Source organism: Ochlerotatus camptorhynchus, unplaced genomic scaffold (genome assembly GCF_037179485.1).
Source record: "Ochlerotatus camptorhynchus isolate MF236.1 unplaced genomic scaffold, CSIRO-AGI_Acam_v1.1 ptg000006l, whole genome shotgun sequence".
NCBI classification, from domain to species: Eukaryota; Metazoa; Arthropoda; class Insecta; order Diptera; family Culicidae; genus Ochlerotatus; species Ochlerotatus camptorhynchus.
Window position 1 is genome coordinate 3,487,173 of NW_027040498.1, and position 27,183 is coordinate 3,514,355.

Genomic DNA, 27,183 nt, shown 5'->3' on the forward strand with positions numbered 1-27,183 from the left:
CAAATCATTGGCGCGACCTCTAAACCTTCATCAATCTTTACCATTTTTTGCACAGGTTCATATTTTGGGGCTATGAATCGAACTGGAGGGTGGCCTATCAAAAATTCATCACTTTTTTCAAAATGAAACACCCTAGTGTACATAAAAGAGTGCCTCCAGAAGCGGCTGCTTCCTCTCCTGAAGGCCCACAACGTCCCAACAATCTTCTGGCCGGATTTGGCCTCATGCCACTACTCCAAGGACGTGCTGAAGTGGTATGCGGACAATAAGGTCAATTTCGTGCCGAAAATGTTCAACCCTCCCAACACTCCGGAGCTCCGCCCCATCGACAAGTACTGGGCGATTATGAAGCAGCACCTTCTTAAACGACCTAAGGTAGTGAAGACAGTCGAGGAACTGAAGAAAGTATGGGTTTACATGCAAAAAACGGTTGATTCACAGGTTGTGCAGAATCTTATGGCCGGGGTTAAGGCCAAGGTGCGGGCATTTGCGTATGGACTGTAAATAAAATACGAGTAAAATGGTAAAATGAAGTTTAATAGTTATTTCTCAATCCCTGAAAATTTGATGGCAATCGGATGAAAACTCGAATTTTGCGAATCAATTTTGTGTGTGGCAATTTCATCGTGGACACCCTTTACCATCCAATCGTTTTGTTTCATATGTTTCTTAATTCGGTCATTTAATATTAATAAAACGAATATTATAACCTGTTAAATCACTCACCTAATCAAGTATCCTAAGCAAAAACAGCATAAGACAGTTCGGACGATGAGAACAGCTCTAATAAGTCATTCACATAGATGGTAAAAATAAGAGGACCGAGAACATTGGAAGTCCTGGAGTGTACTGAATTCACCGCCACGAAAGCATTGCGGTACCGGCGCCGGTGGTGTAGTGGCAAGCGTGACTGCTCTCTCACCCCAATGGGTCTGGGTTCAATCCCAGCCGAGGTCGGTGGGATTTTTCTGAGGCATAAAAATCTCTCGTCACGTCTTCCTTCGCAAGGGACGTAAAGCTGTTGGTCCCGGCCCATGTGTGTCGAATGGGTGCGATATCCTACGCAGGTGTGTGGAAGCTGCCCTCCTGCACATTCAATTCCCGTCAATGGATGGCAATCGATATCTGTCGGCACTAGATTGCGGAACAGAGACCGACGTAAAATAAAGGAATGAAGAAGAAGAAGAAGAAACCTGCATTATCCTTTTGATTTTGCCAAGAACTATTGAAACAAAAAGTTCATTTAATTCAAACTTGAAACATGTTTGTCGCTATAGTGAACTGGAAGATTGGTTGAGTTAAACTGAAATTTGATTATATTTACTTGTTTTCTCTTCGTGAACTTGATCAGATTTTAATAAAGAACGTAGGGGTAAACCTCTTATTGTTCGAAACAAATTAATTGTTAATAGGTTTATTATCACCATTGCAATGATTAATGACCAATTAATTTGTTTCGAACCTTATGAAATCCAAGGCTAAAGCATCTGTTCACTATGCCCCATCGATACCCCTCTCTCCCTTAATATAGGCTATGGTATCAAAAGTCATACACATGATTTGCAGTGAAAACGTTTCGTATGAGTGCTCATTGCAAGACAGCCAATATTACGTGATCTCAGATATAGTCTAAATCTACTGCGAGAGCGTCTTACTTTGGCTAAATAAATTCTGACACCCCGATAATCTATCAACCATTTTCACCCTCTCCATTACCGTTGCAGTACTTTCCGAAAACCGTACTAGTATGGAGCGTATACTGCGTACTGATTGCCATCATCATCAGTGTGTTCAAGTTCATCAATGTGGCACTGCATCGGATGTACGACAAGGCACGGACCATGTCCGATACCAACCTAAAGAAGCCGGTCAAGACGCCACGGGAAGCATCCGGGTATGTTTGCTAAGCAACAATGTGAAGTACTATTTATACCTACTAATCAAATGTATTGATGAATTGATTTTCCAGGGAGGACGAGACTGGCATCGAGATGCAGGAGATGGGCGCGGTGGAGGTCGTGGAAACTCCACCGGTAGATATGTCCTCGAGGACGTCGGTCGAGCGGCACAGTGATGAGATCAGCTGTGCCAACAGTGCCATCTCGATCGACTACCAGGAACAGGTTACCAGTACAATCGACCTGAAGGTGGACGTGCATCGGAAGAATAGTTCCGAGTCGAGTGATTGTAATGGTGCGGAAGGTGCGGAAGGAGGTGCAAAGTCGATAGTGCACTCTTCTACGATGCAGACTCACTCGGCGGAAGTTTGCAGCAGTGGTGGCGGGGGCACCCATAAACGTTCGCTCAGTACACCGAACCAGGGCAAATCGTTGGATCTGGGGACGGACAATCAGGGGAACGGAAGGGGAAAAGATATGGTGGATGGTGAGCAAGGAGCAGTTGGCGTAGACCCATCGAAGGAAGGAGGAAAGAAGAGCGCAACGCTACGAAGACATCAGTACAAGTCGAAGCGGAAACAGCGCTTTATGAATAGTCAGTTACAGCGGCAGATCTCATTGGATTCCGAAAAGATAGGTATGGGAATTGTGTTCGCTGACGAAGTGGCTGCCGGAGGAGGCGCGCACCTTCAGAGGCACCTGAGTTCGGAGGACCAGAACAATAAATCGAACACATCGCTGTTTCATCATCATCATCACCACCATCACATGTTGGCGTTACAGAATCTCGATCCGGATCTTTACATGGATCATAGTTATACGAAATCTGCCGTTCAGTTAGCTGTAGAAAATATCCCTGGAGAAACAACGAGTAAAATATACCTGCTGCAGCAGTCGACGCCTATCAGGAGGGATTCTAATAGTACAATGTCGGCCTTGCAGCTTCCGACGATGGTAGGGAGTTCTTCCGGCAAAAATCGACGTCATTCCAATGCCAATTCTAACGCTGTAGCCGGAGTGCGCCCGCTGCCAAGGTCACTGACTTCGGTTCGTAGGATAAAAAGTGCGGCCCTAGAAACCTGCAGCCCCTCTTCCATTTCGAACTTAGCGCCGACGCATCCGAACAGCGTAGAGGTCATCGGAGGCCAAACACTTCGTAATCCTCAGCACACGGTGCTTCCACCGCCTAGCAAGAGCCTATCGAGGAATCCTCATCTGAATCTGTTTCCAAAGTCCAACGGAGACAGCACGACCGGCCTAGTGGGATTGGGTATTTCCTTGAATGGGAATTCATCTAACAACGAACCGGTGTATCCGATCGCGGAACAGGCGGACGAAAGCACTCCGGTAAAGAATCCATCGGATAAAGTAGAAAAATTCGAACCGAATAGCGATTCAGACAATGCACAAGGGGATGAAGACGATGACAACGAAGACGACGATGAGGATGAAGAAGGGGATGAAGATGACGACGACGACGATGATGAAGACGAAGACGAGGATGACGAGGATGATGAGGCGGCCATCGATCGGCTTCGGGGTGGTGTAAGTGAAGACGAGAGTATCCATGCGATTCATACGCACATTCATCGCCATCATCACCATCATCATACTGGTGGCATGAGCAGGCAGCACTCCCAACAATCGAATCCTCCTTCCCATTCGCAAGCGTCGTCTCAAACGACTGGACCGGCTGCGGTGCCTTCAGGGTCGGTGTCTGTGTCAGCAGAAGCAGAACAGGACACGGATTCGGATCCAGATCAGCCAGCGCTGCTGCAGTCAACGGATTCCGATACAGAGAACAATGCGGGATCAAGGTCTCCGCTGTTGGAACCGAGAAACCGCGCACCGTTGGTGATCGTGGAGGCTAAGAATTTGTCGTGCGTGATTCCTTCGGTGCCCAGTGCGGTGGAAGGTGGGCTGAAGCTGACGAAGTCAAGTGATAAGATGAAGAAGTCTTCGACGCTTACAATTGAGGATTCTCCGGTGAAGCAGGGATTCGAAGAGAATGGTGGACCATCGTCCAGTGATTGGGAACAAGCGAGTGCCAGTTCGAAGGATTTACTGATTACAAAAGAGCGGGCTGAAAAGTTGGGAAAGACTGAAATTCCGAGATCTAGTTCGGGGAATACCAGCGAAGCGGTTGCGGCCAGTGGAAGTCAGATCAAGAGTCAGGAGAATTGGTTCAAGTACACTGGTCCTGACGAAGATTGTTTGATTCACGACAGCGAGCAGCAGAAGAAGGAAGCTGGTAATAAGGAGCTGGAGAGGGAGAAAAGTGGATCCATTTCCTCGGAAGGGACGGTGGCTGTGACTCGTAATTTGGGAGCGATTCCGAAAACTTCATCCAGTCGTATTACCAGCCGGCGGTTGAGTGCCGAAGAGAACTATCCCAGTACCAGTAGTAAGATTTACAATCGAACCCTCTCACAGCGCTTGTCGGCCGAGCGGATTCCGGAGAATGCTACGGCTGCCCCGTTGATAACGTTTCTCAACTACCGCTCGGAGGTTCCCATTCCACCGATTTATCTTCCTGGCAATAGTTCCCTGTCAGAGCAGCAAACGTCTAGCTTTACGTCGTTTCGGAGGCGATTCGACGGTTCGGATAGAAGCTATCGACAGATTCAGTGCCGGTTGAGAATGTCTCGAAGCAAACATCCCGTCGTGTCAATGGAACCGAATAGTGGAGCCGGTCCCAGTGGAACGAGCAACATCGCCGGATCCTTTCGTGATGACGACAACAACAATTGTAACTATTGTATAGACTCGATCGATAATCCAACAACGTCCAGTCGGAGCGTGGGTGGTTCGAGTTCCACGTTTCATGATCAGACAGAGGTGCCTTTAAGTTTATTCGTAGACGAACCGGAACGATGGGTTCAACTGATTGAGCGAGCAACGATAGAGAATGTGATCAAGGAACGAATAGCAATGAGCCGAGGCGGTGCAGGAGGAGTTGGTTCGTCCGGGGACAATAACAATACGTCGATCAATTCGTCCGGAATCGACAAGGCTATGGCTCCGACCGAGTACAGTTTGTCCAGTGCACAAAGCGCAATCGATGTGGTGCCAAGGTCCATTTTCGGCGAACCCCAGATACGACCCAAGCGATACTACAAATTCCCTGTTCATTTTTTATGCTTTAAAGAACTCAGTATCTCAATGAACCGGTTGCAGCTGTTGGCACTGTTCGACCGCGATACCAATTGGTTTCAAGTGACGTTGGCGATTGCACTGTGCACGTTAGTTTCCCTGCTCGGTGCGACGGTGTTGTATCTGAAGTTCTACGAAGATCTGTATGCATTCATATTCTGTTTTGTTATCGCCGGAAGTCAGTATTCACTGCTGAAAAGTGTTCAACCCGACGCTGCATCGCCGATCCACGGCTTCAACAAGACTGTCACCTACTCGAGGCCTATTTATTTTTGCCTGTGTTCTTCGCTGCTGCTGGGAGCTCATCACATGTTACGAGAGTACCAATTGAATCCAGACTCCGTCATGGATAGAGTCACTCTCTTCGGGTTCCACATATCCATCATCGATTCCCTGCAGTGCATCCAAAGTATACTCTCCGTTGTGATCTTACTGTTTCCGTTTCTGTTCAGTTTGGGCCTTTTTCCCCAAATCAACACCTTCGCTATGTATTTTCTGGAACAGCTCGACATGCATATATTCGGAAGCAATGCCGCGTGTAGTCTGCTGTCATCGTTTCTCTCGATCATTCGTTCCATGCTCGCCTGCACTCTACTTTTCGGTCCCGCCTTCGGTGGTCTATCAGAAACGGGAACCCAGCACGTCCTATTTTCTATGTTTTGCGCATTTCTCATCACGGTATCGTATCACCTCTCGCGATGCTCCAGCGATTTCACCTACATCTGGGCCGTCATCAAGTCCAGCCTGATCGTCCATCCAGACTACGACGATAGCAGTAAGGAGGATTCGAAAATGTCCACCGATTCGGAGGATAACAAAATGGAGAGCGATCATCAACGTTCCAGTGACGAGATTCACAAAGATCTGGACGAAGAAGCCAACCGGGAATCGACGAAGGAGCTGGACGATCCACTTCCGAAGAAGCTACAGGCTACGGTTACGGCTAGGCTGAAGAACGACGCCGTTGTGTGTGTAGCCCTGTCGACCATCATCTTCAGTCTCCACTGTAGTACGGTGTTCACAGTTCTGCAACCCGACATAAATTACGTTCTCCATACCGGTGCTTGCATTCTCGGCTTCATGATCCACTATATGATTCCACAACTGAGGAAACATCTCCCTTGGTTGTGCATTGCGAAGCCCATTCTGAAAGCGAGAGAGTTTGGCCAGTTTGAGGTGCAGAACTTGTCGAAAATTATGTGGTTCGAAACTATGTACGTAGGCTTGTGCTTCTTCGAACGAAACATCCTGTATCCGTTGATATTCTTGAGCGCACTGACGGCCGATTCCGGTGCCATTGCGGACAAGTTTGGCCTTACGATGGGAACGGTATTGGTTGTTGTCAGTGGATTGAAGTGTGAGTAAATGCGCTTAAATGAAGTGCAGTGAGTGATAATCAGAAAAACGATGAATCTAATTTTAATTCATTCCTGGGCCAGGTGTTCGAAATGCGTACTCCGACATCGGCAGTCAGTACATCATCCTGATCTTCACCGTACTCTTTTTCCGGATAGACTACAGGCTTTCTAGTGAAACGTTCCTCATCGACTACTTCTTCGTGTCCATACTGTATCGTAAGATTAGTGAATTTCTACTTAAGGTAAGTTATTGCTCGGTCAATGTAACCAGATTTTCTGGACTGAATAATCTCTTGCATTGCAGCTACAATTCGTGGTGACCTACATCGCACCCTGGCAAATAACCTGGGGTTCAGCATTCCATGCATTTGCGCAACCGTTCAGTGTGCCACACTCGGCTATGCTTTTTCTACAAACTGCCATCAGTGCACTGCTGTCGACTCCTCTCAATCCTTTCCTGGGTACGTTTTTCCAAGTCCTAATAATCTCGCATTACTATAATTACTCATTTTCAAACCCCCCGCAGGAAGTGCCATATTCCTTACGTCGTACGTACGGCCGATCAAGTTTTGGGAACGGGACTACAACACTCGCCGGATTGACCATTCCAACACTAGGCTAAGTTCACAGCTGGAGCGGGATCTGGGGGCAGATGACAATAACCTGAATAGCATCTTCTACGAACACCTAACTCGATCGCTGCAGCATTCGTTGTGCGGGGATTTGCTGATGGGGCGATGGGGAAACGTCAGCCAGGGCGATTGTTTCGGTTGGTCCCGTTGTTGTTTCTTTCTTTGTCTCACCCACACGATTGAAGTTCTGCTTTCCACTCTTTCAGTTCTTGCGTCGGATTATCTTAACTGTTTAGTCCACATAATCGAACTAGGCAATGGGTTGTGTACCTTTCAGATGCGTGGCCTCGAGTTTCGGGGGACCTACTGTCAGCAGCGGGAAGTGGAAGCCATATCGGAAGAGGTGGAGGAGAATATTGGTGAGTAGGTCTATGCTTTGTAGATACTTTGAGAATGTTCGCAAGTTGATTTTCAATGGAAACTAGGAACAGTTGCGGGAGAAGTTCAGAAAACTTTCAGAGAAGACTGCTACAAGATACAAGTTCTCCCAGATCAGTTCGCTCTAAATTGTTGTCGAGGCGGCAGCAGATGTTCTTGATTGACAATTACCGTACTAGATCAATGTAATCACAAATTTTTCCATGTGAGTTTTGCAATTAAGAGTAATTCTGCATTGCAACACTCATTACTATTGTGTCCATTTCCCATTGGGAAGGCGAGACTCACTTGCCAACGTAAACGCGATTTGAACAATCTTCACCGCCTGGGAAAAAGAGATATAGCTCCTACAGCGGATCATGAATCAATTCACCTGCTGAAACATTCAGCAGAATGGATTACAGTCCTCCCGGAGTGCAACAGTGGAGTACCACACAGCAGGCTCGAACGGATGCTATTATTGTGTAAATGTTGCAACAGTTCCAGCAGTAGCAAGCCGTAACCAATCAACTGTTCCAGCAGCATCGATAATCAGCCAAGTAGTAGTAGCACAGATTTTCGCAGCAGCAAGAAATTCTGTCCCGACGATTTCGACTACTCAAGTCATCGATCCTGCCAATTCTTCTGGAGTGGATTTATTAGCTGGAAATACTCGTAAGGTTCAGTACCACCCAGAAAATCACATCACGTCACGTGTGGTACGCCAGGTATGAAAATTTAGTTGCAAAGGATGCGTGGTGAGGTACGTATCCAACATTCTACTTGATGCTCCAAGGGATTTCTCGTTCAGTGAAACGGTGAAGAAGCTGAAGGCATTTTACAGCAGCGTTATAGCACACTCATCGCCATAAAAGCCTTTTTGTTGTGGTGCTTGTTCATTGTCGGCAGCTCATTCGTTGCCGTTGGATGCAAACAACAGTCCGTTGAGATAAAGCTGACGTTCAAATTTAGCTTCACAAATGGAAGTGCGAAACACACCATAGGTAAAATTGCCAAATTCATGAAAGCGCGCTGATTGCGGAACCCGTTCAGATGATTGTTACATACCGGATTGCAGAGGAGAAATCACTGTTCATAGAGTTCAAATCAGAGTAATCGATGCTTCATGTGCTGCATAATCGTGAGTCATTATCTTTTCCATTATGCTGATGGAAAGGCAGTTGAGGTACGCATGTCGCTTGCGGGGCAAACGATACTAGAGAGTTTCTGACTTGCCACCAGAGGTCCCGGATTGCGATATAGTGTTGGTGCTGGGGAAATACGGTTCTATGAAGCGTGTCATTCGAGAGAAGTTCTCTGCAGACTTGACCCTCGACATGAACACAGGTGTACGGAGCGTATACATGAACGCAAAAAAGGAAATTCCCAACTCGCTGCACTCCAGGTTGCTGTCATTCTGGTGTCCAATAAAATTTTGACCAGTCCGGAGTCGCTCGTTTAAGAGTTTTTATTCTGGGGACGTAGGGGAAATGGCCTAAATGCTCCTAATTTGGGACCATCCCAATAACACGTCCATCTAGATACAATTGATAAATAGCAGATTTTTAGTGATGGGCACAATCTTAGATCCAAACGCCAACATTAGAGCCATTTCCCCTACTTCTCATAGTAAATTACACATCGTAACTGATTTTGTGGGCTTTGGGCGGGCGTCTATGGAACTCGAAGAATGCAGTGTCCCTTTTCCGTTGCAGGCTGTTGCTGTTGTACGGTCGGTCACCTGCCACGAATGCTGAGCGCAAACGCAATGTTCACCACCCGTTGGCTGGCGTGGCAAGTGATGGCCTCCAAGTACGTCCTGGAGGGGTACTCGATTTCGGATAATTCTGCAACCGCCACGCTGCAGGTTTTCGAGTTCCGAAAGGTTCTTATTTCGTACTACGTCAAGGTATTGCTCTAAATTCTTGTCCGCTTGCACCGTTTTAATCTGCTACCGTTATTTTCAGAGCATCATCTACTATGCCATTCGGTCGCCAAAACTGGTCAACTGGTTGCAATCGCAAGCAATCGAGGAAGCTCTGGAGCACACGTTGGATCGTCAGTTTGTCGATCTGGATCCGGTGTTTAATCACAATCTGGACGACGATTACGATTTCCGCGCTGCGGGAATAACCCGTGCTAGCTTCTGGAACGTTTACGGCGAGTGGATACAGTTTTGCTGCGACAAGAAACGCCAACAGATGCAGGCGGCTTTGAATGAAAAGAATACTCCGAAGAAGAGTGCAGTCCCGGTGGTCAACACCACGGCAGCAGGCTCATCGGCAAACGATACTGGTGCTAAGGGGATCAGTGAAGGAACACCAAAAGATCAGAGTGAACAGCAGACTAATAATGGTGCCAAGCAGAATCCTGCCGAGGGAGGTGAATCGAGCACGAACGGAGCCGCAACGTCAAGCTCGGGTAACAATGGAAGTTCCATTGCCGGAACTTCCGGTCAACCGTTTTTCAGCTCGGTACGTTATTATTAGGTCAGTTTGAGTGTTGATATGCTAATTGTATTTTGTTTTCCAGAATCGTGAATCCCTGGTTACGTCGCTTTGCATGGCGCTAGCTTTGCTGGCACGAAGGACCTTGGCCACTGCAAGCCACAGCTCATCTTGCGGGGTGGAATTTTTTCTTCACGGTCTCCATGCACTGTTCAAGGGTGATTTTCGTATAACATCAACGCGCGATGAGTGGGTTTTTGCCGATATGGAGTTGCTGCATGGTGTTGTGGCGCCAGCAGTTCGAATGTCATTGAAGCTTCATCAGGACCATTTTCTCTGTCCGGACGAGTACGATGACTACGGAGCACTGTTCAATGCGATCGATTATCATACCAAAGAGCTGGTTATTTCGCACGAGGCCGATCCATTGTGGCGTAACGCCGTGCTTAGGGGAACGCCGAATCTGCTTGCTCTGCGCCACGTCATGGACGATGGATCAGACGAGTATCGAGTTATAAGACTGAGTAAACGCTTTTTAAGCTTTCGTGTCATTAAGCTAAATCGCGAATGCGTACGAGGTTTGTGGGCGGGTCAGCAGCAGGAGCTGATATATCTCCGGAATCGAAACCCGGAGCGAGGGAGCATCCAAAATGCGAAGCAAGCTCTTCGCAACATTATCAACTCGTCCTGTGATCAACCGATTGGATATCCCATCTATGTGTCTCCGCTGACGACGTCCTACGCGGAAACAAATCCCCAACTCTGTAGGATCATCGGCGGTGAGATAACGTTGGAAAAGATTGTGGTTATGATCAACAGCTTCTTCAATCGAGTGAGACAGCGCTGCCGCGAGGGATGTAGCAGTGGAAGTGCAATAATAGACAACGAAATGGGTGAAATCCAGGGGGTTTACTGTAATACTCCAACACCGAACAATACTCTTTCGGGTACGGCTGGAACGCTGTCGTACGGGAGCCAAAATATGTCACTTTCCGGTGCGGCGAACCGAGGAAGTCTTGCCAGCATCAACAAACCAACCAGTTCGACTCTGTTGGCTGGCCTGTTGATTCGGGAGCGCGACTCCGAGCGTGATACACTGCGGGATAGGGCCGGAGTGACGAAGCGTAATTTAAGTAGTAACAGTAAGGATCGGATAGATCGTGCATTGGCGGCTTCCAAGAGGGAGTCCTTCAAGGAAGCCTTGGCCAGTGGAAGTGGATTGGGTGCAGCGGGGATCGCAGGAAGTAGCAATAATTCTAGTCTGAAGCAACAGGAGAGCGTAGAATCTACGTCGGGAAATGCTAAAAGCAACAATTCCTCTTCGATGAATCTGAACATGCCAAACACAAGTGCCACAAACGCCACCGCCAGTAGTTCCGTAATGCTAACGCTATCTCCACCTTGTGAGAACTCGTATACAATTTTTTCCATGACCGAAGCAACGAGTGCCGAGCGGGTGGACGGCGGCGGGGTGGCAATGGCGAAAGCCGGTGGTATTCGGGGGAACGAAGCCGATGAACAGCAGCAACCTTCGCAGTCGCAGTGGATCAATGCTCCACCGACGATCGGACTGAACAGGAAGGTCATCATTGTGGATGCCGCGCAGGTGAGTTGCATTTATTGCTTACATGTTTGTTGCGTAGACGTCTTTCAGCACCTGAACGGCACGGCTAGTTCTGCGGCAATTTTCTGTGGAAATTCAACTTTGCCGTACATGATCTTTCTGACGCAATAAAATGCCATCTGTCATGCCGTACTGTTCAAGTGCTTATTATATTAATAATAGCAGGGTGGCCAGCGAAGCGGGAAAACCTGGAAAACAGGGAATTAGAAAGGTAATTGAGAGAGTTGTTATTAGAACTTCCAAGAGTGAAGAGGATTCCAGGATTCGTGAAACATACCAAGGGAAGTCAATTTTAAGGGTATAAATTCAAAATAATTCTGCGAAGATCTATAAGAAAATTCCGATGATAATTCCAAGCGCATTTCGAATGGAATTTCTAGATAATTTTAATGAGAATTCCATGTAATTTCCAGAAGAATTTAGAGGAGAACTCTAACATAATTCTGAGCAAAATTTGAAGACATTCTCGGCGGAAGAATTTTTCCCTACCCGATGGTGTTGGCAGGAAAGAAAGATTACAATTTTGGCTCATAAAAGCTGATGGGCCCTTTTCAATTGTTGGTCAAGAATCTACGGAGAAGTTCAAGCAAATTAAAAAAAAATGAAGCGCCAGTGAATTCCTAGAATGAGTTTAAAATTCGAAGAGAATCTAAGGACGAATTTTAAGATTTTTTTTTGAGTGTTCTACATAGAATTTGTGGACTGTTATAAAAATATTTTCAAGGGACTTCCAGAGAGAATTTCAAATTTATTTTAGAAGAATTCTGAAAATAACTTTCAATCAAATAAAAGCCTGTAAAGTTTTGAGCGAAGACTTCGAACGTCTTAGAAATGGCCCACTTTACCCAAGTAACCAAAAGTTTCGCATTCAACGATAAAACTCACTTCCAAGTTCCGACAGAACCTTCAAGTTCCATAAAGTTCAATTAAAGTTCCGACAGAACTTTCAAGTTCCATAAAGTTCCGACAGAACTTTCTTCCCAAGCAACCAAAAGTTCCGCATTCAACGATAAAATCCATTTTCAAGATCCATAAAGTGCATATAATGTTTCATCTAAATTTTCTGACTACTTTAAAAGCTATTGAAAGCACACAAGGAACTTCAGGCTCCAGATTCAGGCTTCTGATGCTCTGTGTGATGGCAAACAGTGTAGTTCAATTTGTTGTGCAGTGAAAAAATTATTTTTAATTACGTGTGAAATTGTGTTGTGTGCCGCGATTGATTAATTACAACGCGTGCCCAATTGTATTTGATAACAGGATAAGTAGGAGAACAGGTTACAAAAGTAGCCGTTCTCGTAAAATTTTGCTTATTCTTCGATCCCCCCGGCGCACTGAAAGGAAAGGAAGCAATTGCTTTCCTATAGTAGCTGCGGCGGTGAAATCGATATTTAATTGTCTCTTCTGTACCCTGTGTATTGTTGCATGCAGCGTCTGTTGACTGTGTTTAGGTAGAAATGGAATGTCCAAAATGCGAGTCGGGGGTAATGGCAAGCGATCTGCCGTTAACCTGTAGTGGCAGCTTACATTTCAATAAATAGCAACCAAGTTCCAGTAGTAATGTGAGTAAATTAGAGATTTTATATTTGAATATTGCGGGGTTATCTACAAACTACGTAACATTACGTCAGATTGTAGAAGAAAATCGTCCACTTTTGGTTTTGTTAGCAGAAACACATATTGTAGAAATTGAATCTTTTGATCAGTATAGCATTCCGGGATATAAAGCTGCTGCTTGTTTGTCACATTCGAGGCACACTGGCGGTGTTGCTATTTATGTCAAAGAATCAGTTCAATTCAATATTCGCCAAAACGAAGTTATTGATGGCAATTGGTTCTTAGGCATTACAGTTGAACGTGGCATGAAGATGGGTAATTATGGTGTTTTGTATCATTCTCCCAGTTCAAGTAATCAGCGTTTTATTGAAATTTTAGAGAACTGGTTCGAGACATTTTTAGATTCTAGTAAATTAAATATACTTGCGGGTGATTTTAACATTAATTGGCATGATACTAGCAATTCGATCCATCTGAAGCAATTAGCTGATTTCTTTAATTTAAAACAATTAGTAAGTGAATGCACGCGTATTTCCCGGCACAGTAGAACTTTGATTGACCATGTTTATTCTAATTTTGATTCTGTCAGTTCAGTTACTCAAGCTGATTTGAAAATAACCGATCATGAAACTTTAGTAATTAATTTCTTAGACAGTGTTAACGATAACGATAATTTTGTAAAATTGAAGTGCTGGAGGAAATATTCGAAGCAAGCTGTTTCGAATCTTGTTGAGAGAAGCGTGGATTTTCCATTAGTTACCGGAACTTTAGATGAAGATGCAGCTGTTCTTACTAACGTTTTGAAAACTTGTACCAATAAATTAGTTGAACAAAAGTTTGTTTCTTTGAAAAACTCGAACAGCTGGTACAATTTGGATCTTTTGCGTCTTAAACGTAAGAGGGACAAATGGTACAAAAAGTTTTGTAGATCTAATAGTGATAATCATTGGAATAGGTACACGGTCGTGCGTAATAAATATTCACAATCGATTAAGAAAACTCGATGTGAATATATTCAGAGGAAAATTGATCAGCATCAAAACAACAGCAAACATTCCACTGCGTCCTAGCAAGAAGTACGGTCGACTTAGTTCGCGCTCCGCTATTTTGGAAGTTTTCTCGCTATTCGCTTGATTTAAATTGTCAGTTTTTTCTCGCTTAGAGTTCCCAGCTAAATAATTAACTAAAAGTGAGTTTTTTTCTGAGAAGAAAGTGTGTTTTCGGCATCATCGGAAGGAAAATTGTTTTTACGATTGCCAATTCGCCAACCATTTTGTGCACCATCGGTGCGTGGTAACGCATACCTGCACACGGATCATCGTCATCGAGTGTCAGCATCTGCCTCCGCATTTACACCGCTCATCTATCATCGTGTGTTCAGCTGAGTGCCGACCCTCACATAAGCACACACCAACGAAGACCGCCCGCACACGCTGATCGAAGATCATCCACGCTGCGCGTCGCTCCGCTGCTGCCGTTTAAACGCTCGGTGGTAGTAGTATAGGATTATCAGATAAGTTTTTGTTCTTGTTTCTCTCTTTCGCCCACAGTTAAATTTTAAGTTTGTGTTCTGTGTTTGTAGTTTTTTTTTGTGTATTGTGTCCGAGTGATTATCGTTTCAGTGGTAGAGCATTTTTCGCTCCCACTAGTACGGCAAAATGGACATTTTGTCGCAAGACGAAATGGACGTTTTGTCGGAAGATGACACCACTTTGCCACGCGATGGCAAGAAGGGTCGAAAACGTACGTCATCTCTTTCTGGTTCATCGTCTCAGTCTGGCAAAGGACAGGCTCAGATAAACCCCCGATCGCGAGCCTATCCAGATGACTCGACTGGCCCATGGGTTGTCTACTTTCAGCCCAGAAACAAACCTTTGAATGTAATGCAAATTACTAATGATCTGACGAAGCGATACTCGGCCGTGACTGAAATCACGAAGGTTAGGCACAATAAACTTCGTGTCTCCGTCTCTAACCTGAAGCAGGCTAACGAGATTGCTGCCTCCCAGCTCTTCACGCTCGAGTACAGAGTTTACATCCCAGCTCGTGATGTGGAGATCGAAGGTGTGGTCACCGAAGCGAGTCTGACCCCCGAGATCTTGGAGAAGTTAGAAATTACAACGCTCACTTAAGGAACGTTCCCGGCAGTCTTTTGCAGAAATGCTTAAGACGGCCACGCCATCGACCAACGACAAAAATCCCTTTTCTCTTTTGTCAGATGACGAGACTGACTCTGACTTGGCTGAGGAGGGAACTTCTTTCTGTTTTTCAGCACGGAAACGAAAACGCATCCGTTCGCGGAAAGTTGAGAATGAAGAACCCCAAATCAGCTTGCCCAAATCAAGGAGTGGTGGAAAAAAGGAAGTTTCTACTCCTCCTGGATTCAGAAGAACTGACTATACCCAGGATTTTCCACCTCTCCCGGGGACATCCAAAACCCCTGATGTCCCATTTTTAAGAACAGAAGCCCCTTCTTCATCTGGGTTGTTCTCATTTGATAAAATTGTGGACGATATTCTCAAGTACCTGAATATTTCTGATCCTCTCAAAAGCATTGTTCTGGCAATGCTTCCTACTGTGAAGACCCTCTTGAAGCAATTGACATTGAAGTGGCCCCTCATTGCAGCAATCATTTCCTTCGATGGATAATTTTCCAAACGAGGTCGGGGATTTGATCACTATTCTACAGTGGAATTGTCGAAGTCTTATTCCTAAATTAGACTCTTTTAAGTTTTTAGTTCACAATAATGATTGTGATGCATTTGCTCTTTGTGAAACTTGGCTCTCTTCAGATATAGATCTTCCTTTTTATGATTTTAACATTATTCGACTGGATCGTGAGGATTCGCGTGGAGGAGGGGTACTTTTGGGGATCAAAAAGTGCCATTCTTTCTATAGAGTGAATCTTCCACAATTTACAGGTATTGAAGTTGTCGCATGTCAGGCTATTATTAAAGGTAAGAGCCTTTGTATTGCTTCTGTTTATATTCCTCCTAGAGCCGTTGTTAATCGAAAACAACTTTCAGATATATGTTCAGTACTTCCTGCTCCACGGTTGATTATGGGAGATTTTAATTCCCACGGTACAGGCTGGGGGGAACTGTATGATGACAACCGTTCTACTTTTATATATGACCTCTGTGATAACTTCAATATTTCACAATCCCTACCCTGCCATCCATTTGTTACAATTTGTTACCCCTAACCTCGAGATAGCCGCGAGTAATCGGCCCCCGCTTTACTAACGTTAGTTTTAAGTAATTTTGTTATCTAAACAATGAATATCGGCTCCGCAAAGCTACAGCAAATAAGCCTGGAAAAATAAACGAATTATTAAAAAAAAAAAAAAAAAAAAAAAAAAAATAACTTCAATATGACAATTCTTAACAATGGAGAAGTAACACGTTTGACTGGACCATCCTCGAATGGAAGTAAATTAGACCTCACACTTTGCTCTAACTCATTATCGTTGGATTGCACGTGGAATGTGATCCAGGATCCCCACGGTAGTGATCACTTGCCGATCAAAATTTCGATTGCCAGTGGGTTCAATCCGTCGGAATCCGTTAACGTCGCGTACGACCTCACCCGTAATATCGATTGGACAACGTTCAAGACCGCGATAGAGGAAGCCGTGTCGTCGGTAGAAGGGCTTCCACCGTTGGAGGAATATAACTTCCTCTCCAATCTGATCTTGGACAGCGCGCTTCGAGCTCAAACTCGGCCGGTTCCAGGAACGTCTTTGCGTAGGAAACCTCCTTCCCCTTGGTGGGACCACCAATGCACTGAGGTTTATCGTAAAAAGTCCGACGCGTTTAAGCTTTTCCGGAAACGTGGAACACCCGTGTATTTCGAAGCGTACTCGGCTCTTGAACGCGAACTCAAGAGCCTCATCAAAGCCAAGAAACGCGGATACTGGCGGCAATTCGTGGACGGATTATCGCGCGAAACGTCGATGAATACGCTTTGGAACGCGGCGCGAAGGATGCGTAACCGGTCTTCGAACAACGAGAGCGAGGAGTACTCAGATCGTTGGATTCTCAAGTTCGCGCGAAAAGTATGTCCTGATTCCGTGCCGGCACAGAAGATTCCTCGCGAAACGACGAATTCTGTAGACGAGATCAGCCAGCCTTTTTCAATGCTGGAACTCTCACTCGCGCTCCTTTCGTGTGGCAATTCAGCTCCGGGGGCTGATAGAATCAAGTTCAACTTGTTGAAGAACCTCCCAGACGTCGCTAAGAGGAGCATGCTGAACTTGTTTTGTCAGTTCCTGGAGCTCAATATTGTTCCGGATGATTGGAGGCAAGTGAGAGTTATAGCCATTAAAAAGCCTGGAAAACCCGCTTCAGATCATAACTCGTATCGTCCCATCGCGATGTTATCGTGCATTCGAAAATTGTTGGAGAAAATGATCCTTTTTCGCTTGGACAAATGGGTTGAGACGAACCACCTACTCTCAGATACTCAATTTGGATTCCGTAGGGGCAAGGGAACGAACGACTGTCTCGCGTTGCTTTCCACAGAAATTCAGTTGGCTTTTGCTAAAAAAGAGCAAATGGCTTCTGTATTCTTGGATATCAAGGGGGCTTTTGATTCAGTATCCGTTGAAGTCCTTTCAGACAAACTCCACGCTTGTGGCCTTTCTCCATTAATTAATAACTTTTTGTACAATTTGCTGTCAGAGAAACATATGAGCTTTTCTCAAGGAAACTCTACAGCTTCTCGATTTAGTTACATGGGTCTCCCCCAGGGCTCATGTTTAAGCCCCCTTTTGTATAATTTCTACGTCAGAGAAATTGACAATTGTCTAAGTGACAACTGCACGTTGAGACAACTTGCAGATGACGGCGTAGTGTCTATGACAGGGCCCAAAGGGGTCGACCTGCAAGGACCCTTACAGGATACCTTAGACAATTTGTCTACTTGGGCTATTCAGCTAGGTATCGAATTCTCCACGGAGAAAACTGAGTTGGTCGTTTTTTCTAGGAAGCATAGCCCAGCACAACCAAAGCTTCAACTTTTGGGTAAACCGATCACTCATTCTATGTCCTTCAAATATCTTGGGGTCTGGTTCGATTCAAAATGCACCTGGAGATCCCACATTGAGTATCTGAGACGAAAATGCCAACAAAGGATCAATTTTCTCCGAACAATTACCGGAACGTGGTGGGGAGCCCATCCGCAAGATCTTCTAACGTTGTACCGGACAACGATTTTATCGGTTTTAGAATACGGTAGTTTTTGTTTCCAGTCGGCGGCTAAAACTCACATCATCAAACTGGAACGTATCCAGTATCGTTGTCTTCGTATCGCGTTAGGATGCATGCACTCGACTCATACGATGAGTCTAGAAGTGTTGGCGGGCATGTTGCCACTATCGGATCGGTTCTCGGAATTGTCCCTCAGGCTCCTCACCCGTTGCGAAGTTATGAACCCACTGGTAATCGAAAACTTTGAAAAGCTTCTTGAGCTGAACCCTCAAACTCGTTTTATGTCATTGTACTATGTGTACATAACACAGGATGTCAGCCCTTCACAGCATAATCCTCATCGTGTATGCTTCTCCGACTTCGGCAATTCAGTTAGTTTTGATTTATCTATGACGCGGGAGATTCGTGTGATCCCAGAACATCATCGTTCCATGATTGTTCCGTCAATTTACGCTGCAAAGTTTGGCCAAGTTGATTCCGCAAGATCGTTCTTCACAGATGGATCACTAATAGAGTCGTCCGCTGGTTTTGGTATTTTTAACGAATTTCATAGCGCCTCTCGAATGCTTCAAGCTCCTTGTTCCGTATATGTTGCTGAACTGGCGGCAATACATTATACGCTAGAAACGATCGCCTCACTTGCACCAGATCATTATTTTATTTTTACGGATAGTCTCAGTTCTGTCGAGGCTATTCGCTCTATGAGGCCGGTAAAGCACTCCTCGTATTTTCTCATGAAAATACGAGAGCTTTCAAGTGCTTTATCTTTAAGATCTTTTGTCATCACCTTTGCATGGGTCCCATCTCATTGCTCGATTCCGGGCAATGAGATGGCTGACTCACTTGCTAAGGTGGGCGCTATGGAAGGCGATATTTACGATCGACAAATCGCTTACGATGAATTTTTCTTCATTTACCGTCAACAGTCACTCGTCAGCTGGCAGAATAAGTGGAGTGAAGGGAGTTTGGGACGATGGCTATATTCGATCATCCCTAAGGTGTCGAAGAGTTCTTGGTTCAAGGGGTTGGATGTGGGTCGAGACTTCATTCGTATGATGTCTCGCCTCATGTCCAATCACTATTCGTTAAACGCTCACTTGTTCCGTGTTGGGCTGAAGGACAGCAATCTCTGTGAATGTGGACAAGGTTACCAGGACGCAGATCACATTATTTGGTCATGTGCTGAGCATCGCGGAGTCAGATCTGAACTGTACGATTCCCTTCGGGCTCGAGGTAGACAACCTAATGTTCCAGTTCGGGATATTTTGGCTAGACGCGATCTGGAGTTTATGAAACTCATATATGTTTACTTTAAGAATATTAACATTAGATTGTAAGTTTTATTAACCATGTGTTTAGTTTGTATTTTGTACGTGTGGGTTTTTTTTATGTTTGTTTTCAAGATGAATAGAAATTAGTTCATGTTTTAGGATTAATTAAATATTTGTATCGTAAACCACATTTCAAACCTCCCTCTCCCTTTTCCCATCCAAAAAAAATTGTAAATCCCCACTAACCTCGAGACAACCGCGAGTATCCGGTCCAGCTCCTTTAACTTTAAATATAAGAAATCAATAATGTATAACAAAAATGATAACTCGGCTCTGTAAAGTTTATTCGATTGAGCCTGTACAAATAAAGTATTTAATAAAAAAAAAAAAAAAACAACAGCAAAGAGTTATGGAAAATTTTGAAATCTTTGATGAAGCCTAGTAATTGTAAATCGCGGACCATAACTTTTGATGGCATATTAGAACAGTCAGAACAAGTAATTGCTTCTAAGTTTAATGACTATTTCGTCGAGAGCGTTTCACTGATCAATCAATCTATTGAACTGATCAATGAACCGGACGAAATAAAACAGCCGATTAATAGTAATTGTAGATTTAATGGTTTGCACCCAATTACATTAGATGAACTTAAAAATATTTGCTTTTCATTAGGAAAAACGGCTGGAGTAGATAATGTTAATGCTAGAGTTATTCAAGATTGCTTTCATGTCATTCGACACACTCTGCGGGACCTTATTAATCAATCATTGCAATCTGGGCACGTGCCGAATATTTGGAAAGAATCTTTAGTTGTTCCTATACAAAAAGTTGCTGGGACGATTAAAGCCGAAGAGTTTCGTCCCATCAACATGTTGCACACATTAGAGAAAATTTTGGAACTTGTTGTAAAAGGCCAGCTGTTAGAATATTTAAATAGTAACTGTTTGTTGATACCGGAACAATCGGGATACCGGGAAGGCCATTCTTGTGAAACCGCGTTAAACTTAGTGTTAGCTAAATGGAAAGAAAATTTGGAGCATAAAGATACGATTGTTGCTGTGTTTTTGGATCTAAAACGCGCTTTTGAGACAATTTCTAGGCCCTTATTGTTGAGAACAATCAAGCGCTTTGGAATTTCGGGTTCTGCATACAAATGGTTTGAAAGCTATTTATCTGACAGAACACAAAGGACTGTTTTTAATGATTTTGTATCTTGTCCCGTTGACAATGACCTTGGAGTGCCTCAGGGAAGTGTATTAGGGCCCCTTTTATTTATTATGTATATTAATGACATGCGACGAGTTTTACGGTTTTGTGATATTAATCTTTTTGCTGACGATACTGTGTTATTCATTGCAGCTAAAGATTTAGAAGAAGCCGTTTCACGCTTGAATGAAGATTTGCGTTCTCTAAGTAGATGGTTGAAGTATAAACAATTGAAATTGAATATAAGTAAAACTAAATTCATGGTAATTTCGCGGAATCGTGTAGATGATGATGTCTCTGTTGTTATTGATGATGAGACACTTGATCGCGTTCAGGAAATTAAATATCTTGGCGTGATTATTGATGACAAACTCAAGTTCAATTCTCATATTGACAATGTCATCAAGAAAATTGCCAAGAAGTATGGAATCCTATGTCGCTTGAAAAACGATTTAACTATTGGTAGTAAAATACAGTTATACAAATCAATCATCTCCCCTCATCTAGACTTTTGCCCTTCCATTTTATTTTTGGCCAATGAAACACAAATATCGAGATTACAGCGTTTGCAGAATAAAGTAATGCGTTTGATTTTAAGATGTAATAGATTCACTTCCTCAACTTTTATGCTGGACGCTTTGCAATGGCTGTCAGTGAAGCAAAGAATTGTGTTTTTGACTATGGTGTTCATTTTTAAAGTAGTTAACGGTTTGCTGCCTCGATATTTGTGTGATCGGATTGAAAGAGGAAGTGATTTTCATAGATATAACACTAGAAACGCGGATGAAGTAAGAACACCACATCTTTTGAATAATGCTTCACAAAATTCATTATTTTTCAAAGGTATAAATGTTTTCAATTCGATGCCTAGACACATCAAGCGTGCAACTACACTTACAGAATTCAAGAGACGCTGCATTTCACATGTAAAAGCTGTTTATTGAGCAGTTCAATTTTTATGAATGGATAAATCATGTATCTTGACAAAGTTATCTCTAACGGATTATTTTGTATGGAGACTGTCATATAGACATTTTAGTAATTGGTGTAGCATATACAAAAAACTACATTGTTTGCCTCGATGGTGATGATGGATTTTTAGTTTTTTGATTTTGTAGTAGTAATAGTAAAAATAGCTTTGAGTAGTCTACGATGGTTTGAGCCTCGCGCGCGGAATACAGGTATAAATGACTAATACGTGGAAATTGTGGCAAAAGCCTTGAATTAGTAAAGGGTTGGCTGGAAGTCGTTTCCTTGGATATAGTCCTGGCACTGCGGAAGCTTAAACGTGTAAATCCCAGGTCACGTGTAAATGGAAGTATTGTCGAGGACTATACTTGGACTTTTGATAACTAGTTACACCTTTGAATGTTTTTGGTTGATGCCTATAGCATATTTAACAGGACATTTATATCTGTAATTGTAACCAGCTCGATTTTGTTTGCAAACCTGGTTAAAATGTTTATATTTAATTATCTTAAAGATAACTCGTCCAGCTCAAACCTTTGTAGGGGTAAGAGGTGGGACCATCATCATCATCATCATCAACTACTAGCAACTTGAAGTTCAAAAAAATTCCAAAAAGCATCCTTAGCACTTCTTAGGAGCTTCAGGCAAGGCTGAAAACATGGCCACAACAAAGTTCCGAACAAGTTTCCAGCGGAACTTATTAGCAACTTTAAAGTATCTTAAAAGTTTCCATTAGCAATTTGAAAGTTTCTAAAAGGGTCCGTCATAGCCCGCATGAAGCAATCCGCACAAGTCTTTATTAGTAACAAAATTTAATGTACGAAAATATGAAATGATCAGTGGCTCAAATAAATCATAATTCTTATATTTATGCAGTGCCTCAATATTCAATCCAATCATAAAAAAAAAGCAATTTTCTAGATTCGAACCTGTGTATTCGGTATGCGATCTACGAACGCTGACCTCTGCACCACAAGTGTGTTGGAAGGAATACCATGCGGGCAAAGACCAATTTAAAATTCAAGACCAACAATTGAAATGGCCTTAACTCCATTTTGTAAACAAACCTTATAAGGCCATTTTCTCGCGAACCGAAGTCCGCAAAGGCAAACCAACATAATGAACAGGTAGGGGAAATTCTTCTCTACCCGATTGTGGTTTAGGTTTGCGAATGAAGGTTTCGGTTCGCGAGAAAATGGCCTTACAAGGTTTGTTTACAAAATGGAGTTAAGGCCATTTCAATTGTTGGTCTTGAATTAATCAAGGTGTTGTGTTTCGCATTCAAGTCAGTCAGCTGGCACTGAAAACTGCAACAGTAGGCGGGACAACACCTCACTTTAATATATCTCAGATGACGTAGCGGTTCGTGCTGGGGCTTAATTCTTTAAGGTTCAATTTACTTTGATGCTTTTTGGAAAATTTCAAAAGCAGTTTTTTCCAACGCATTATTTCAGATTGCAAAAAGCTCGCACTATTCGATTCCTTTTGATATGAATGCGACGAAAAAAACTGCCTTTGAATTTTAAAAAAATGCATCAAAGTAAATTGAACCTTAAACAGCTCCAATACTACTACCAATCAGCGTTGCCAGATATACCAATGCATCGGTATTTATACCGATTTCCGAACTACATACCGATATACAGATTAGGTTCCTCAGAATACCGATTTTTGAGGTGTTATACCGATTTATACCGATTTTTTAAATAATCAATATCAAAATTTTTGTGTGAGACTAGTATCTTTTTGAATATCTAAAATTTTTTGAGTCTTTAAAATTCTAAAAAATAATCATCTTCAAAAATGTCTTATGGATACTCTTTCGATTAATGTTTCAATTTCCTCACCGTTTTTGGCTACTCATGAATCGATAAACAGTCGAAGGCTCTTTCTGGTAATTCCGGGGGAATCAGAAAATACTTTTTAAACATTATTTAACTTCCTGGATTTTCTTCCAACTTTCCCCTGGAATTTTCTATTTACGAATCCTCTCGGAAACTTATTTCGACTTCTCTTGAAAGCTTCTTCAGCCTTCGCTCGAATGATTCTTCCCGGAACTTCAGGGATGCTTCTAGATTTTGATTGCGGATCCACACTAGCAGCAGGAACTTACAAAAAAGTTCTGAAACTTCAGAAAAGTTCAGACTTTTGAGTAATTTTCGATAAATTAAAGAAAGTAACTTCTGGGACCTCCCTTAGCTCAGTCGGTAAAGGCGCAGCTACAAAGTAAGACCATGCTGGAGGTGGCTGGGTTCAATTCCCGGTCCGGTCTAGAATTTTTTCGGGTAGGAAAATTTCTCGACTTCCCTGGGACTTGTCACACAATTATACCAATGCAAAAATGGTACAGGCATCGAAAGCTCTCAATTAATAACTGTGGAAGTGCATCTAGAACACTAAGTTGAGAGCACGCAATAAGCTAATATGCGATATGCAATAAGCTTGAAATGCAAAGAAGAAGAAGAACTTCTGTTAAAATTCAAAACCCGGTCCAGCGAACTCCAGTGAATTTAACAAGACATCATAAATATTTTAAATACTTCACAAGGCCAAACAACTTCTGGAAAATTGAATGGTTTTCAGGACAGTTCCATTAAATTCAAGAGAACTGAGAGAACATTAGGAAGCTCCGAGAATCAGGACAATCAGATCAGATCAAAACATTTCAAGGAAATTGCTGAAATTTTAAAGGAGTTCCAAGAAACTCAGGCAATTGCCGAAAACTTCAGCAATGTTCCGAGGGGCTCATACAAATTTATGAAACGTAAGGAAAGTTACACGAACATTAGCACATTGTGAGAACAATTTATGGGAAGTTCCGTGCTTATTGATGGCAGTGTCGATAACTTTTAAAAATTAGAAAATCGGGAAGATCAGAGAACATCAATGCTGATGTTAGAATAAATTCAAGAAAATTGTGAGAGTGCTTAAAAAATTTCGTAATCTTCAAGAAAGTCTAGAAACCTTCAAAGTTGATTAGAGATATTCCGGTAGTCTCATTATAATTAGGGAAGTTCCAAGTATTTCAAAGATCATCAGGGTACTCCAAAACAGCCCGAGGAAATATGGAATATTCCTAAGTACATTTCAGGAATGTTCCAAAAATTTCAGGGGCATTGCGGGGTCTTCAGGGATGTTTTATGACCATTTGGAAAATTTTCTGGGTCTTTAGAACATCCCCCAAGAGCTCTTTCTTCCGGAATTATGTCCTTGTTTCTTTCGACTGTTCCGTAAGCGCTCTGGCTTCCGACTTTCTCCAAAAAAAATTTCCAATCTACCTTAGGAAGTTTCTGCCAGCGTCTTCAGGAAGTTTGGTCGGTCTTCTCCAGGAAGTTCAATTAAACTTCTCCCAGAAATTTCTTTCGTCTAGTTCTGGAATTTTGCCCAGTTCGTTTTTTTGTCTTTTGAAAGGTTTTTCCGAGCTTTTTCTGGCTTCCCCTGGAAATGGCTACTTTTGGGATTTATTTCCGGTTTCCGAAACTTTTCTGCCTTCCTTTGATTATGAAAACCGATTTATTTTTTCTGAGTTTCTTTAAATTTTCGCCAGATGTTTCTCAATTTATGTCTTGGAAGTTCCGCGTATGTTTTCCGACTTCTCTTAGAACCTTCCTCAAATTTCCTCCAGGAGAGCTTTTTTCTCTGGCTTTTGTTTTCAACTACCTTCAGAAGCTAATTCAAACATTCCACGGTGTTTTTTTCCGGAATTTTCCGATCATAGTCCGAAAGTTAAAATTTTCGCTTTCGAAACGCCAAAAATATAAAATTTATTAAAATAGTAAATACCGATAAATTCCGATTTTTTAAAACCTTTGATACCGATAAGCTTTAAAACATTCTGGCAACGCTGTTACCAATGCTGATAAATCAATACACGTTCATAACCTACCCTTAGAAATAACATTCATAAAGACCTGACTTTAGAATTAACTTTCATAAAAGTGCGAACTAAATATAGAATTGGTGTAGAGGACACAACCTTTAGTTCTGCTTAGCTGCTTAGAATTAGACCTGTGCGCCGCCGCGCCACGCCGCCGCCGCCGCCGCTGATGAAATTGAACCGGCGTGCCCTGCAGTAAAATCGTTCACGCCGCCAAATAAATTTATGTCACGCAGATGAAAAATCCGCAACACCTTTTCGGTAAAATGCATCTTGAACGCGTTGAAATTAGAACTTGTGTGCACGCTCGTTCATGGCTACTCAAAATGGAGTGAAAACCCACTCAATTTCATTAAAACCGGATCTACTCTAAATTTAGTAACATAGCCAAAACTAAATTTTGAGTAAAACGACGAGGTATTTGTTGATGAGTTATTTCTACTCATTCCCATAGAATCCAAAATATCGGGAAATGAGTCAAAAGTACACAAATGGGCAAATATTTTTTGTCTTTTTTTCTTGAGGATTAATAAACCAAAAACTGAAAAGCATTTTAATCAAGCTTGTTGTTAATCTTCTTGTTCCCAAAATCTTCGCACAACGCTGTCCAGAGTTTCTTCACCTTGACCAAAGGCTGCTACTGCTGGCTTCTGAACGCTGGGATACGAGCCACATACGATCCAGCCAAGCTCGGTGCACCAAAGCGTAGGTTGGTTCTCTCCTGTTTTCAGTCGTTCTGTTAGAAGCAGATCATAGAATAGATCCGCTCCGATGAGCATATCCACCTTAGCAGGCACGTGAAACCTTGGATCTGCCACTTTAACTTGAGGTGGAATATGCCATTGGCGTAAGTCGATCCTGCGTCCTGGAAGAATTCCTGTTACTTGTGGGACGATCAGGAATTCCAGAACCCAAGCTATCATGTTGAGTAGATTTGACTTTCGCAATCGTCTGATAAGTTGCTGTGAATCTCTCACCGTTAATGCCAGCGATAGGGATCCTGACTGCCTTACGCTTGAGACGCAAAACGTTCAAAGCATGCTCGGTCATGAAGTTCGACTGCGAGCCGGAATCGAGAAGAACTCTCAAACGGTGATAGGCTCCTCTAGCATCTTCAACTTCAACTTTGATGACCGCTGTCGAAAGGATCACTTGTTTCTTGCAAATCTCCTGCGATGTAGCCGTGATGCTAGTGCACGTGACATTCGCTGTCGGTTTAGAAGACTCGCCTGTAGGTGGATCCTTGTCGGGTTCGTTACCGCTCTCCTCCGCTTCAGGTTTAGGGCGAACCGAGCTTTCTTCGAAATGCAACTGCGTGTGATGTTTCCTACCGCAACCGCTGATGGTTCAAGCCCTAGATCTGCACTGACTGACTCGATGTCCTCGTTTAAGGCAGTTAAAACACAAATGTTTTTCCTTGACCTTCCCCACACGCTCGGACATGGGCATCTGCTTCAAGACCTTGCATTTGTTGACGTTGTGTGAATCGTCGCAAATTCCACACGTTTCCTCAATTTCCTGTTGTGCTGCATGCACTCTCACGGTAGGCTTCGGGTTGGGAACCAATGACCTTTGCTTCCATGTTTCGACAGGCTTTTTCGCTGCATTCGCTTCACAACGTTCG

At 43.3% G+C, this 27,183-nt stretch overlaps 1 protein-coding gene across 2 annotated transcripts in view; it reads left to right on the forward strand.

Moving 5' to 3' along the window:
- pcx (pecanex) overlaps positions 1-27,183 on the forward strand; it is a 49,799-nt gene that overhangs the window by 16,739 nt on the left and 5,877 nt on the right. Inside the window, exons 2-10 of one of the 2 annotated variants that reach the window (XM_065239521.1) lie at positions 1,725-1,894; positions 1,970-6,408; positions 6,491-6,651; positions 6,714-6,870; positions 6,936-7,178; positions 7,248-7,400; positions 9,114-9,307; positions 9,366-9,872; positions 9,931-11,451. In XM_065239521.1, coding sequence (XP_065095593.1) covers positions 1,725-1,894; positions 1,970-6,408; positions 6,491-6,651; positions 6,714-6,870; positions 6,936-7,178; positions 7,248-7,400; positions 9,114-9,307; positions 9,366-9,872; positions 9,931-11,451 — 7,545 coding nt within the window. Of the gene's footprint in view, positions 1-1,724; positions 1,895-1,969; positions 6,409-6,490; positions 6,652-6,713; positions 6,871-6,935; positions 7,401-9,113; positions 9,308-9,365; positions 9,873-9,930; positions 11,452-27,183 lie in introns of both variants that reach the window. The other variant, XM_065239512.1, reaches the window with a different exon arrangement.